The sequence below is a fragment of the Rhinatrema bivittatum genome, chromosome 7 (assembly GCF_901001135.1).
Source record: "Rhinatrema bivittatum chromosome 7, aRhiBiv1.1, whole genome shotgun sequence".
Lineage (NCBI taxonomy): Eukaryota > Metazoa > Chordata > Amphibia > Gymnophiona > Rhinatrematidae > Rhinatrema > Rhinatrema bivittatum.
Genome location: NC_042621.1, coordinates 179,524,439 through 179,539,955, shown reverse-complemented (window position 1 = coordinate 179,539,955; position 15,517 = coordinate 179,524,439). Strand labels below are relative to the sequence as shown.

At 39.2% G+C, this 15,517-nt stretch overlaps 1 protein-coding gene across 2 annotated transcripts in view; it reads right to left on the bottom strand.

The window, feature by feature from the left end:
- Positions 1-2,768: 2,768 nt before the first annotated feature.
- Positions 2,769-15,517, bottom strand: part of AP3M1 (adaptor related protein complex 3 subunit mu 1) — a 50,285-nt gene continuing 37,536 nt past the window's right edge. For both annotated transcript variants that reach the window (XM_029609556.1, XM_029609557.1), the window contains exons 4-9: positions 12,240-12,377; positions 10,056-10,141; positions 9,694-9,827; positions 8,594-8,801; positions 8,290-8,434; positions 2,769-4,933 (exon numbers count right to left, since the gene is read on the bottom strand). In XM_029609556.1, the coding sequence (XP_029465416.1) occupies positions 4,833-4,933; positions 8,290-8,434; positions 8,594-8,801; positions 9,694-9,827; positions 10,056-10,141; positions 12,240-12,377 (812 nt within the window). In that variant the 3' untranslated portion in view covers positions 2,769-4,832. The remainder of the gene's footprint in view (positions 4,934-8,289; positions 8,435-8,593; positions 8,802-9,693; positions 9,828-10,055; positions 10,142-12,239; positions 12,378-15,517) is intronic.

The following is a 15,517-nucleotide window of genomic DNA, read 5'->3' as shown; positions in this document are numbered from 1 at the left end:
TAATTCGGCCACTGTCCGTTGGATCTATTTGCCGAACAGATTATCTCCTACACAAGGCAGGTTAGACAACTGGTCTTGCACTTCTGGGCGAAGGTCAGAAGACTTGAGCCAGGCCCACCGTCTCGCCGAAATAGCAGCTGCAGACACTCTGGTAGAGGTGTCAAAAATGTCATAAGATGTTCTGATCTCATGCTTGCCTGCCTCAAAATCTTTGCTTACAAGGGTTTGTAGTTGGTCTTGGAATTGCTGAGGCAGGGAGTCTGAGAAGTCCTGTATCTGCTTAAAGATGACCCTGTTATATTGGGTCATATAAAGCTGATAGGCAGCAATTCGGGAGATGAGCATGGCCCCTTGGAATACTCGGCGACCAATGTTGTCTAGGAATTTTTGTTCCTTACCAGGAGGGGTAGACAAGTGAGGTTTTGACCTTTTTGCCCTCTTTTGTGCAGACTCTACCACGACAGAATGGTGATCAAGCTGTGACTTCTGAAAACCTGGGGCTGACTGTACTAAATAAGTAGTATCAGCTTTCCTGTGTACTGGAGCAATTGTTCCTGGATTTTCCCAGTTCTTTTTGAGGAGACCAAGAAGAACCTGGTGGACGGGAATAGAGGTTATTATCTTGGGGGCATCCAGGAATTGGAGAAACTCCATCATCTGGTGCCTATCATCCTGTTCCGTCTGCAATTGAAAAGGAACCAATTCAGCCATTTCCTTCACAAAATTTATAAATGAGAGGTCCTCTGGAGGAGAACGCTTTCTACTCTCAGTGGGTGAAGGTGGTGAAGGTAAGTCATCAGTGTCTGATGAGATATCATCTCCTCAGGTATCATAAGGATCAACACCCTTTCCTCTAGGAAGTAGAGGGGGACAGGGTGGTTGGATACCTGAAGGTCCTGGTCTAGGCTCCGAAGGAATCGGAGGAATTATCGGAGGCACCGACGATGGCATCAAAGGCACCGGTATAGGCATCGAGGGCATCGATGGATGGCTCGGTGGTGCCAATGGACATATCGGCACAGATGGTTGGATCGGTGGCGAGGGACGTATAGACATCGATGGTTGAGGCATAACTCCGGATGGAGTAATGCGGAACGGTGTTTCTCCTCACGATGATGCTGTCAGTGGGGAGGGTATCTGAGCCATTGGAGACCCGGGATCCATTGGTGGAAAAGCGGCCATAAGCGCTTCCATCCTGGATAGCAGCGGTGCCAGCGCTGCTGGAATCGGGTCAATGATCGGTTCCACAGTCGGTGCCGGAGGAACCTGGAGATGTTGCATTATCTTGTCGTTTGCCTCCTGGACCATCCGGTCCAGTTCTTCTCGGAGACCTGGAGCAAGTAGCCCCGGCTCCGGAACAGAAGAAGGAGTCAGAGGCATAGCCAGAGGGACAACCGTTAAAGGCGGAGTCGTGGCTCCTGATCCCCGATTGGATGAAGGTCGCCTCGGAGACCTGGTCACAGGAATGGTCGGTGCCTTTCCTGGACGGGGCTTCTTCGACAGTGGCTCGGATGATGGCGAGGTCGATGATTTCGCTCCCTCGATGGTCCGAGTCTTACGGTGCCGATGGCGATGTTTCTCCCTTCGATCCCCTCAATCCTGAGGGGGAGTAGAGGGTGGCGATGGCCGAGAAGTCGATGCCGGTCTGTCACCGGTCGATGCTGGCGCGAAGTCGACGGTGCCGGTTCCGACGGCGTTGATGCAATGGACGGAGTCGGGGTTTGAGCAGGGAAGACAAGTTCCATCTTTTCCATTCTGGCCTTGCGACCCTTCGGTGTCATTAAGGCACATTTGGTGCAGGTCAAGACATTGTGCTTGCGTCCTAAACACATTATACAGACTTTATGGGGGTCTGTGATAGACATGGTGCGGGTACAGTCCGGGCACCGACGAAACCCAGACGCCATGGAAAAAAATTTAGCCGCAGTACAGTCGACGGCCAGTAGGCCGCGAAGGCCAAACTCAACGGTAAGCGACGGGAAATGGATAAAAACTTACCGGAGTACCGCGGACTTATGAAAGGTAGAGGAGGGACCCCTGTGGGGCAATTTAACTTTTAGTAATTCCGTGAGGAAAATTCCTGTCAGGAATCTCTTCAGAGCTCCTTTACCGTGAGGCTACTGCTGCGCAGAAAAAAGAAGACTGAAGGGGGACCCCTGCTGGCTGCAGGGTTAGTGCCATGCTGGGTAAGCCCAGTAGGGGCCAGTCAAAGTTCTGGAAACTTTGACAGAAGTTTTCCGTGATTGGGCTCCATCCTGATGATGTCACCCATATGTGAGGACTACCATCCTGCTTGTCCTGTGAGAATACCTGTTTTTAAAATTATACACTGTTTTTAGCTCCTTTTATGTAAAGCTGTGGAAGTGTTTAACAAATGATTTAAATAAATTAGAATGGTTTCCATTTTGTTGGGGACAAGAAGATGAGTCAGTAAAGCTAGCCACACCTGTTATTTCAGATCTGAAGCCTCAGTCCAGACACCTCTGGCATTTGTACCCAGTCTTTCAATTGCAGGGAACCTGGAATATCATTTTTCAGACAGGTTTCTGGGTACCCTATGGGAACTCAGAACTACCTACATGCAGAATAAAGGCTACCAGATCACGGAGGATTAAGAGAAGAGAAGCTATATAAGATCTTGGGAAGAAGGCAATATTACAGAAACTCCAAGAATACTGGGATTGGTCTGCTGAAAGAACTGGTAGCATTGTTTCCCCACAATACCTGCTGGCACAGATATAACCATTTTTATTAAAATTACTCAGGCATTCATTTGAATAATCTTTTTATTAAACATTTTCAGAGGTTTTTTTGTGTTTGTTTTTTTAAGTATATCGCACTGTTACATATTCAAAAGACAATGTTTGTGCTTACTTTAACATCACAGGAAAAAAAAAGGTAAAAAAATAATTTGTAAAGAGAATTACAAAATGTTGATTGACATGGAGTAATTTTTTTTTGCAGAGCTCCGTTATTTGTACCAAGATATTTACAGTTCAGAGTTTCCTCTCTTTGGAGTTTTGCAATAAACCAATCAACTTATTTAAATACATTTCACAATTCTCACTCAGCTATCTAAAAAGCTGAACTTAGATGCACACATGGCACATTAAAATGCTTCTACTGGCTTTCGCTTCACAAAGTGGCACTTGAAAGTATAGCTAAGGCATTGCATAATGATTCCCTCTCAGAAAGCATTTCTAACAATTCTTTACTAAAATGAGCTTGAATGATTTATGAAGGCTAATGTACTATTATTGATTTACTAACTACCCCATGAAGTCACTTATTTTATTAACAGCACAGCTGTTAATGGTACACAAATAAAGGCTGAATAAGGCATCTAAATAGTACAGAAAAGGCATATACATATCTTTTTAGGAAATCAGAGGGGCAACTGAACACCTCCAGTCACAAAAATAAAACTGTGGGATGTTCTTTTTTGGCGACATGTAAATAAGTCCTACTATGTTTATTTAGGGGCTCTTCAACTCTAGAACAATGGTTCCCAAACTGTGGTCCCAGAAATCAAGAAAAGTGCTTGTTTTATTTATTTTTTTAAATGGTGGCAGCTTACTTAAAGGCAGCTCAATTTACCTACCACTGATATGGAGCCACAAAAAGAAAAACAGCAGCTTTACACCCTAAATTCCAGCCTGGAAACTAGCTAATTTAGAAGCCACGGGTGTGCTTGAGGGTGGAAAAACAGCTGAGGTGGGGGGGAGAGAGAGGAAGGTGAAAGAAAAAAAAGAAGAGTAGGAGGGTAGGAAAAATCTAGGCAAGTGAGAAAGGGGGAGATTTCACAGTTTTCTTGGCACACATGAAAGAGGCAGAAATCTCAGTTTAAATGCCTCCAAGTAGGTATCAAGAACAAGGTATGCTAAAAGAGTTGGGAAGAAACCTCTGATCATGCCAGCAGGACATGTCTGCAGTGGTTTTCAATAAATTTATGTTGTTGGTGACTTCTGGCATAGGTAAGAAAATAAAAGCAAACCTTCCCACCCTCCCTACTACTCTCAAAATGAACAAAATCCTGAAGTTTACTGGTGTGCCCCAGAGTCGTAGGGCAATACCAATTACTGTGATGGGCCAAAGCAATAGAGGAATGGTCTGAGAAATTCAGTTCAATGTTAAACAGATCCTTGGTAGAAAAGATTTTGGGAACTACTGATCTAGAAACTTGACTCATCAAATCTGCTGGTATGGCCATGCATAATTACTACTAATAGATCCTCTTATGGAATTAGCTTCCACGACATAAAGGATAAGTCCTAATCACAAAATTGAGGTCTGATTTATGATTTTTTTTTTTGCCATGTAAGCATGGGACGAAGTCATTAAACAATCTATTTTCTGTGCTTCAGAATTTTCAAAAGTCTAACCTGGAGAGATCCTAATTTCCGCAGGTGCTGCAAAGACGTGTGTAAAGAAAGGAACTCTTCCTGACAATCTCAAAGCTCTTCTGGAACAATGGACTCCTAAGCGTATCCCCTTCTAACAGATCTATTTTTTCCACTATCCCCCATTATCTAAAATGGCACTCCTGGCTGCAGTTTAGCACTGCTTTTATGCTGACAGCTGGAAATTAAATTAGAATTTAAAAATGTTCTTTATTTGATTAATGTTAGGAAAAAAAATTACAGTAATCAGGAAACTACCCTCCTATACTGGAGGCTTAGCAAGAAAATAATTTATATTTAAACCGATCATTGTTAAACTAACATTTATCTAAGTCACTACTGTGCTACATCTACCAATGTAGAATTACTACTGAAAAGTGTCGTCAGTGAAAACATCCATCTTCCCTTGTCCTGAAAGTGATCATACCAACTTCATGTCCTCACTTGGAACTTTCCTGCTTTGGTGACATATTTCACTCCTTTAAATGGTTTATATTTCTCCCCATACATGTCAAGGCGATTTACTTTAAGTCCTGCCCAAAAAGGAAAAATGGTAAGAACAGATAAATACAAAGCAATTATACTTGGCTCTATATGTTTTTATTTCATGGCAAAAGATCGTTAAAGTTCTTAGCCCTTTATTCAGTGTCTTCTTATAAACTTCAATGTTTCTATGTACACATTAACAAATTAAAATGGAAGACTGGAGAATGACCACAATCTGAAAAGAAAGCAAATTTCACAGACATAATTAACTATACCCTCTGCAAAAACCACCAAGATCTACAAATTGCAGTGTGCTATGTTAGACACTCAGCAGAGAAGCTGAAGTGAAAAAGTCTTGCCAGGCTGTCAGCCTTTAAAGTTTTGTTTTCAATTTTTGTGTGTGGAAAAGGAGTCAGTCAGCAATACATTTACATACACCATGTGTGTGTGTCTGTGTGTATCAGGCATTTTTCCATACACGAGAGTGGCATTGTATCAATAAATTTCATTCCTTTATGATAGCAAAACCCCAAGTAGGCACTTCAAATTCCATCATGCCACTGAGAGGAAAGGACAGAGCAGGGAATGGCAGGGAAAGAGGATTTGCTGCAGAGCCAGCCCAACCTAGTAATAGCAGCAGCAATGAGAAAACAGGGGCTTTTTTAGTCGTACAATAGCAGGAGTGGACTCCTTGAAGCAGCAGGTGCAAATGAGACAGAGATCTCGGACAGAAAACACGACATGCATACTTGCCATACTTTTCAATCCATGGGTGAAAGGGAGTCTCTCCCTCTAGTCCCAACCTCTTACATACATGCAGGAGATACTGGCTAGCTGCCAGTATATGAACAGAAGTGCCAGAGCCAGAGGCATGCTGGAGATACAGCACAGGGGACTGGCCACCCCAGAGAGTACAGCAAGCAGGAGCAGCACACTCCCCCCCACCTGTTGCCCACAAAGAGCCATCTCTCATGATACAGGTCATATATAAAGCACTTTGCTCTTACACGGATAATTCTCAGCTGAATATCTTTGCTTCTTTTCTGAGATACATTTATTCCTGCACTTTATTCCCTAGTCAGAATAGGATGAAACATCCTCTGTGTATTTCTGGAAAATCTTCAGGAAAAGATGATCCCAGAAACAGTAATATAGGGACACATCACTGGGAGCTCAGTGAGAATCTCAAAGGGCATAAGAACTTACCAGAAAGATAAAGAGGATGTTTCATCCTGTTCTGACTAGGGAATAAAGTGCAGGAATAAATGTCTCTCAGAAAAGAAGCAAAAAGTAATTCAGCAGGAAATTCAGCTGAGAATTATCCGTGTACGAGCAAAGTGCCAGTAATATCACTCACTCAAGGGAAGAGAAAAGAGATACTGTAACTCTGAAATCACAGCAGGGATCTTTTACTGAAGACAAACAATATATGTGTACAGACTATAGCAAAACTCTCAGACAGAACATAAGAAATTGCCATGCTGGGTCAGACCAAGGGTCCATCAAGCCCAGCATCCTGTTTCCAACAGTGGCCAATCCAGGCCATAAGAACCTGGCAAGTACCCAAAAACTAAGTCTATTCCATGTTACTGTTGCTAGTAATAGCAGTGGCTATTTTCTAGGTCAACTTAATTAATAGCAGGTAATGGACTTCTCCTCCAAGAACTTATCCAATCCTTTTTTAAACCCAGCTACACTAACTGCACTAACCACATCTTCTGGCAACAAATTCCAGAGTTTAATTGTGCGTTGAGTGAAAAAGAACTTTCTCCAATTAGTTTTAAATGTGCCACATGCTAACTTCATGAAGTGCCCCCTAGTCTTTCTATTATCTGAAAGAAGGAAGAAATAAACACAGGGAATCCCTAGAAGCTAAAGAATGGAGATGAAGGAAAGGGGTAACCCCTGGGAGACTTGTCCTCTGTGTGAGGACGAGTAAATGGAGTTCACTCCCAGGAAGAGGGGCATTACTAGTCCTGTGCTTCAAATAATCGGTCCTTGGACAGATTCTTTTTTATATTTTCGTGAGCAACGTTGCTGAAAAATTGCTGGGAAATGTTTGCCTTTTTGCCTAATACCAAAATCTGCAACCAAGAAGATATGGAAATATGAAGAGGGATCTAGTGAAGCTCGAAGAATGATCTGAGATTAAATGCTAAAAAAGGCAGTTATGCATTTAGGTGCAAAAACATGAGGTAGAGTATAGGATGTAATATTCTTCTACATAGGAATGAAGAACAGGATTGGGGGGGGGGGGGGTGTGATCATATCTGATTATCTTAAGGTAGTGAAACAGGTGGATAAAGTGACTGCAATAGCCAGAAAGATGCTTGGCTATATAAGAGGAGGAATGGTCAGCAGAAAATGGAAGCGAGATTGCCCCTGAATAAGTCTCTGGTGAGGTCTCATTTGGAATACTCTGTGCATTGCTGGAGACTGCACCTTCAAAAGGATATAAGCCAATTGGAGTCGGTCCAGAGGGTGGCTATTTAACTAGTCCATTTAACTTGTTGTAAAGCATGTAAGAACAGACTTAAAGATCTGAACATGTATACCCTTAGAGGAAAGGCAGGATAGAAGAGAGATAAGAGATGTATATACTTCCAAGGTTTCCATACACAGGAAGTGAGTCTCTTTCAAAGGAAAGGAGGCTCTAGAACAAAATGTCATGGGATGAGGGTGAAAGGGGGTAGACTCCGAAGTAATCCAAGAAAATATTTATTTACAGAGAAGATGGTGGTGAAAATAAAGTATCTGATTTCAAGAAAGCATAGGATAAACACAGGGGTTCTCTGAGGGAATAATAGGCAGACTAGATAGGCCACGCTATTATATTTCTGTGTTTAAGGACATCTGTCCACGAGAAGTTAGGAGGAGGCAAGTGATTCATTTTACAAAATCCGCATGGTTCATTTAGAAAAAAAGGGTAAATAGTTCACACAAATGAAAATGGCAAAATACTGAGTATAGGTTCTAGATGTTAAAAAATTAGGAGTAACCAAGGTATTATTATAAATGGTTTTAGACAGCTGGGCCATGAATTAACGATCTAAACATATTTACATGCCAAACTATAAGCACTGTGTTACTCAAAAGCTACAGAAATAAAAGGGTAATATCAATATGCTAAGGTAAAAACAAAAGAGCAATTATTAAATATTATTTTGCTAAGATGACATGTAGCAGATAGATGATTTCAAAGTAATTCTACTAATACTTATGCTGTAAAATTAAGATTTCTAGATAAAAAAAAAAAGTCAAATATTGAATTAAGTAGCCAATACTATACAACATTATAAGGAGTACTTTCCATTACCAGACATTTTTATTTTATTTCTTACACTTAAATGATTTTGTATGGTGGTACGACGGCTTTCTAGTTTTCATCTGGCAGTGCTCTTACCTGAAATAGCCAGTTGTTGAATTTTAAACTGAAGATTTACACTAGGATTTTCTTCTGGTTTAGGTGCCCCAGACTGTAATGACACCGTGCCTTTAAGATTTGGTAGCTTTTGAGGAACAATTTTACCAATTTCCCATGTCAACACCTAAAATCAAAACTGCAAGTTAATTAATGGATTGAAAACACCATATCCCAAGGAAGAATAAAAACATTTCAAAACCGAGCTAAATGTACAATCAACCTCCCTCTACATAGGTATCAAACCTCTCTCTACATAGATATCAAATGGCTAGAGTACACTTACTTTAGTGACTGGATCAAACGTGTAAGTGCCTTGAGTTGGGGTAAGGTTCATATTGAGCACAACTTTAGGCAAATGAACACTCAAGGTGATTCCTTCAACTGTCTTTCCCATATTCTGCTTTGGGCCAACTGTAACATCAAATCTTCCTGAAGATCCATTTTCTTGGAAACTGATGTTGTGTTTTACATACACTGGGATTGCTACCAAACTAGAAAAAAAAAAAAAAAAAGAGCGCATACTGTACATTATGCTCTGTTCAAAAGAGCCAAACTCCAGTGCTTGGTGTTTGTTACCATTTAGCCTCTGTCTGCAACACAGGTAGGAATGTGCCCACAGGTTTATCACTACCTACTAACATAGCGCAGCACATGATTGAAAGGTTTGCAGTAAATTCCTTCTAAAATAAAGCCATCGCTCTGCTTAGACCTCATCCCTCCCTACTGGCAACTTCTCTTCTCTCAGACTTGGGACTTATTTGCTTTTTCCTTTATAAAACCAGCTGTAATTTGCAGATTTGTATATTATCTGGTTTCTTCTACACCCAATCAATGCTGAGAATACTTTATTTCTACTCTAGCACTAGGCATCAGTAAACAGATGCTAACTAACATCAATCTAACTACCCAGACCCTAATGAAAACTTGTAACAGTAGATATGGCAATCAGTTTTTGAAATCACTCACTAGTTGTTACTCATAGCAGCTTTATGATACTCGTATTGCCATCATAAAGCCTATCACCTCCAATTCTCAGTTTAGAATGAATGCCAACACATCACACAATACTTTGTTTGCATGTTATAACTGATAGTTGTCTAGCAGGAGATTTACAATTATTCTCTCTCTCTCTTCCTCCCTCCCTCCACAGATTGGTAAGAAAAGTGGAATTTGAAATAACTTCCCTGACATAATATCTACATAGGTAGGAACTTAGTTTAGTTCCAATAAAACAGCACTGCTACATTCTCTTCTCAACCACAAAACTCGGGAAGCAGCATTGTAAACATTTGAGATTTTGAATATAAATAAAGAATAACACAAAACGTAATCAACTGCTAATGAACAGTTCTGTTATACTAAACATTTATACTAATGACATACTTTTGTGAACTGACGCGGTATGATATTAGTCGGAAATTTCCATCTGGTGGGATAAAAGATAAAACCCTTTCAGACTCCCAGCGCTTGTACCGAACACAGGGGTGGAAGCTAACATCATCCAGAAGTCTTGGGTTCTAGGAAAAAAACCCAAAACACAGAAGGTGGAAGTGATTTGCAAGTTTTCGAAAAACACTGCAAAACTTCATTTGTACTATTCATTTGTATACTTTGTTTTCTTTGCAGTTCAATAAAAATATGTACACAGAATTGAACCCCACCCCCCCCCACCCCCCAAAAAAATGCATAAAATGGGTTTTAATTTAAAGGTGGAAATATTCACATTAGAGCATTAAAAAATTTACCATGAAAGAAAGAGTAAGGTCAGGCATTCCAGACAGCTTAACACAAGCATCCACAACACCCTGAATTTCTGCAAAAACTGTAGAACCTGCAAGAAAGTGGTAAAAATATTAGTAATTCAGGTACAGCAAATATTTCACAATCTTCAAGTTAGTTTTTAATTACTTTCTATAGCCCTATTCCTCTAGAGAATTGGAGTTACACAAACCCACATTAAACCTCCTATGAAAAATAAATACATCATACCATGGCTAAGAAATATTATAACTCTTAAAATAGCAGACAAGTTAAACGTCTTGCCAAGTATCGTGCAAAGAAAGGTTATTAATATCCTTCACATTAATGGTAGAACATGTGGCTCCAAGGCTAAGGCATAGTTGTCCTTTGCTATCTAATCGTTATCAAGATAACCAAGCTACAAAGCAAAAAGGTCAGGAAGAGAATGTTGACGCCAATGCAAAACTGAGCAAAGAGTGACACTTGGGTTAAAGACTTTTCCATGTATCCATATGGCTGACTGGGAATACTTCTTTCTACAGACATTTCATGGCATATTACATTCAAGGTGTCTGTAGCAAAAAGAATTCAAGAAAAGAACATTTTCCAAAAATAAAGTCACCATATTTTAAATATGAATGCAAGCAGTTTTTTTTAAATTGTATTTCTGTTGATTTAACAATGATAGGCTGGAGAGTGACTATTGATTCTAGTCAGCAGGTGGTGGGGACTCTCACATATGCTTAATTCCATTTACTAGGAGGGTTAGAAGCTTTACTGTTAGCCAATACAACCTGCAATTAATGTGCAAATTGAAGGGAAAAGCCAGGCTCTCACACATGGAAGTGAATCACTTGAGTAATACGCGGGATGTTGTGCACAGGCAAGATGCCATGAACTGACTCAGCACATTCCATACCGTCTATGTGGCAGTTATGTGTCATACTGTCTGTGTGGCATTGATCCTGCATTTCTTATTATTGTAGTCAAAGTTTTGCTTTTCATTATCTTTGTGCTTATTTAAAATGATTCCCTCTCTTTTGTTACATGAACTGCTTTGGCATGAGCCCTTCCTTTATCATTGTGCCGACACTTAGCTCTGATATACTTTAACTGAGGAACTGAGAAATTCCCCACATTAATGCCATCCCTCTAATCCAGGGGTTCTCAGGACATACCCAGCCAGTCAAGTATCCAGGCTAACCACAATGCATATACATGAGAGAGATTTGTATGCAATTCTCTCTCATGCTTATGCACTGTAGATATCCTGAAAAGCAGACTGACTAGGTTTAGCTCAAGGACTGGATTGAGAACCATTGCTCTAATCTAATCATGTCATATGATATCTTCCCCAAAGCACCTGCCTGTTTATCCCCAGCAGTATTTTTTTTTTTTTTTTTTAAGTTGGCAATGTGGACATTGGTTTAAATTCCACTATCAGCATTTGATGTGCACAACCATGTTAAAAACTCTTAAGCTGTTTGGGAAGGGGACCTCAAAACTGTGCATTCTGTTCTGGTTAGAAAGTAAAAATTAAATTCCTGTAAATGGTGCAGCTATTTGGGTATTATTTACAAAATCTTTTTTTTTTTTTTTTTTTTTAAAGAACACTTTTTTTTCCTAGAAAAAACTGCTTTCCTTACTGAAGCAGTAATGAATAGTTCATTACATCAGTTTCTAGCTTAAGTTTTCCACCTTACAACAGGATATATAACTTTTGGAAAAATAAGACACTGTCATCAATTATAGCCTCTCCCTTTAAGAACAGTAAGAGTAATATATTTATCACAAAGCCATTATGCATACTCATGGACCTTATAATTTTCTTTACATGCAGAATGGGAAAAGTTATTTTTCAGTAAAGCTTTATGTATAATGTGACCATATGACTTTATGTCAAGGGGAACAAGCTCAGCCAGTCCTGGCTTTCTCCATTGATTACAAGGAGATGCTGTATTTCTTAAGAAAAATAGGACTACATCTCCATATATGCACTGGAGCAAAAATCAGGGCTGGATCAGCCTGCTCCCCCTTCACATAGAGCTATATGGTCACCCTATGTAAGCGGCACCCCTAACAAGAACCTAAGCCCCCCTCCCCTCAGTATTTAAAGTGTGACTGCTTCCTCTGGAGGGCATTCAAGTATTCCTGCCCATTTGCACATTTTTTATGACATAATTTCTTACCAGATTTGTCTATAATGGCATCTATTTCTTCAATAACATCAAAATAAGCTTCATTGTTTGTGTACTTCACCCCAGCTCTGCGCCAAGGAATATTGGACAGCTGTCCTGTGGGAAGCGTGTCACCCACATTACTGCTCCCTTTGAATCAAAGAGGAATTAAAAGTACATCACATTAAAAATAAAATATTTACTTCAAAAAATTCAAGTCAATTTTTTTATGACAATAGCTATAGTCAAAACATTAAAATCCATAGTTTAACTGTGGTAGGAAGAAAAACATTCGTTATTTCATTAAAATTTCTTCTTCTACTTTTCTGGGAGCTAGGATAAGGCTACATCCAGATGTTGCTTGAGAAACCCAGGTATGAAGGAGGAGGGAATTTTTGGCTTTATGTCAATATATAATATATGTCTGGGGGCTGAATATGCATTACAATATACAGATAAATGTAGAACAACATTTAAGAATAATCTATTTCTTCTGAGGCCTAAAACGAATATTGGATTTGGATTTTTTTTTATTATAGTAAATTCTGGTCTACATTATAAGATTTTTGTGTCATTTTAATTATTGTAGGTTTTTTTGTTTTTTTTTTATAAAACATAAAATACATTTCATTCTATTGAACATTTGGAAAACCACAACAGTGCTAGCTATTTTTATTTTTATTTATTTATTAAGGCTTTTATATACCGACTTTCTTGATACAAATCAAATCAATTCGGTTTACAATGAACTAAGCAGAATATACAATTAACCAATCAACAAGAGATACGGAGCATACAGTTACATTATAACAAGGAAGCCTTAACTTGGAGTAGGAAAATAAAGAAGGGGTGAACGGAGCAATAAATATATAAATAAAATGAAATAAAATATAATAAATACTATATACAGAAGAGGGGGCAAGGGGCCAACCTCTCTTTAATGGATATTATGCATGAAAAATTTGGAGAGTTTTGTTTACAGAGATGTGTGGTGTACAATTCTGAATAGGAAACAATACATGTTATTGTATTTTGGAGTGTTGTATACACTTTGGATGAGAGTGGCTTTCTAAAAGAAAAGGGCTCCCAGACAGGGTCCACCAATGAGATATAAAGCAGCACACAATTTTAAATGCTGTAGCAGTCAATTTCTGAAGCAAACAATTTTCCATCTCTGCTAAAGCAGAATGTCTAATACACAGCCTGGTTATCAAACACTGTAGTCTGCTTTTTGTTATTGCATCTTATCAATTTATTTAGTTCGTGCAGGTAACTGGAATTAAGAGTAGCTTGGGTATCTTATCTGGACTTCTTCCTCATAGTTACATGCAAGCCCAAAGTCCTCTTGGATACACGATTACTAACACTTCCTGGCTTTCTCAGTTGGTTGACTTCCTTCTCGGATAATAGCACATACAATACTGCCAGCAATGGTGTAATTAATTAAATTTAAAATATGTATGAATGATACAGTATGGGTGCATCTGGTAGTTTATAGTAGAAAGCCAAAAGACTTAGAAATCTAGTAAAATAGAAGGTACTGCCAAAATAATGCATAGTAATTTTAGGAAAAAACCCAAAACATTTCTAATGACAATTCTAGCTGGAAACAGATGTCTGTATTAAAAGAAATTGATTTTCTTCTTTTTTTGCATACCTGATTAGTCTGCTATTATTTTACATTAATTAGTTAAGTGACAGACGGTCCCTTCTGGGGACTTGGATTTGCAGATGCAGTTATGGTTCTAAAATACTACTACAATACAGGAATTTTAAAACAGGACTATTGAAATGTTTCTCTCTGCAACTTCTGTAGTTGTATTTTGGAGTGTTGTATACACTTTGGATGAGAGTGGCTTTCTAAAAGAAAAGGGCTCCCAGACAGGGTCCACCAATGAGATATAGCTCTGCCAAAGAGTAACTAACACTTTCTGCCACAATACAGAGATAAACTCTTAGGAGTTGATTTATTTCTTCTGGTTTTGAACTCTAGTTTGTGAGTACCTGCCAAATATTAGGTTGTCCCCAATGTCAACTGCTCTATTCATGTTGTTTGTAAGAGTCAGAAATTTATATGGATGGGTCTGAATAAAGATATTCAGTGTGCGCTGGAGATAGAATCACAATATACTGTTACCAGGCTCCAACTTCACCTCTGAGCCCATCTCCAAAAGTTTATTCTCTCACCTAGATATGCAGCTTTTATTTGCTTCCCTGAGGCATTGTCTCAAATACACTCGGTCCTCCTCAGAGCAGACGTCAGTCTGGGAAACCTCTCTTGAAGTCAAGGAGCTCTCATTATTTCTAATGGGAAGACTAACAACTTTGATTTTTGTTTCCTCTGGTGGAAAATTATAGAAGATGATTCATTCCACCCTCTTTTCATTTTACTCTATTCCATTGGGACTGAATAGGAAAGAATTATCATAAAAGTTTTTTAAAATGTTCCATTTTGGAGCAGTTTCTTGCCCTTTTAAAGGGACAGTACAACGACTGCTACAGTACATTTTGTCACTTATCTTTTCAAAAATTGCTAGGGCATGGAGATGGCCAGACAGTTTTGTGTACTTTTTTAAATACAGAAATATTTTATTTATGGGCCATGTGGTCAGAATCTATCCAGCTCTTTCTAGGGGGAATTAAAATCTTAGGAAGGCCTTTTTGGATATGCATCAACAAGTTCTAGATGTTGGAGCTAACTTTTTTCTAAAATATCCTTGCAAATGCATAGTAATATATCAGGGAAGTACTTATATTTTTGCTATTACTGAACAACTGATTGCTTTCCTTAGGAATAAAACCATAAGAACTACTTCCACCCCTTCCTCAAGTGTAGCTCATGTGCTCAGTCAAATAGGTTTGTTTGCTAAGATAGTGTTTGACTTTTTTTTTTTACTTTATATTTACTGAATTTTATGTTTAAGTACGTTTATGGATTTTAACACATATACAACACATCAATAAGAGTGTCACAAAACAAGAGTGGGCTCACTGGGAACACTCCCAGTGCCCATGCATGAGCATCGTATACAACAACCCCAACAACTTTACATCCCATCCCACTTCCCTCCCACAGATTACCAACAAGATTCAATGGCATATATACCATGGGCAATCAGACTAACAATTATACATTAAACGCAGGGAGCAGGCTGGTGGAATATTCTCAGCCTCTCCCTAATGAAGATAAGCCCCACAATCCCCCCACCCCCCCAAGGCCCCAACTACTCCAACCTGTAAACTTGTGTCCTACGCAGCCCCAACCTGCTACTATACTTAACCCATTTAAT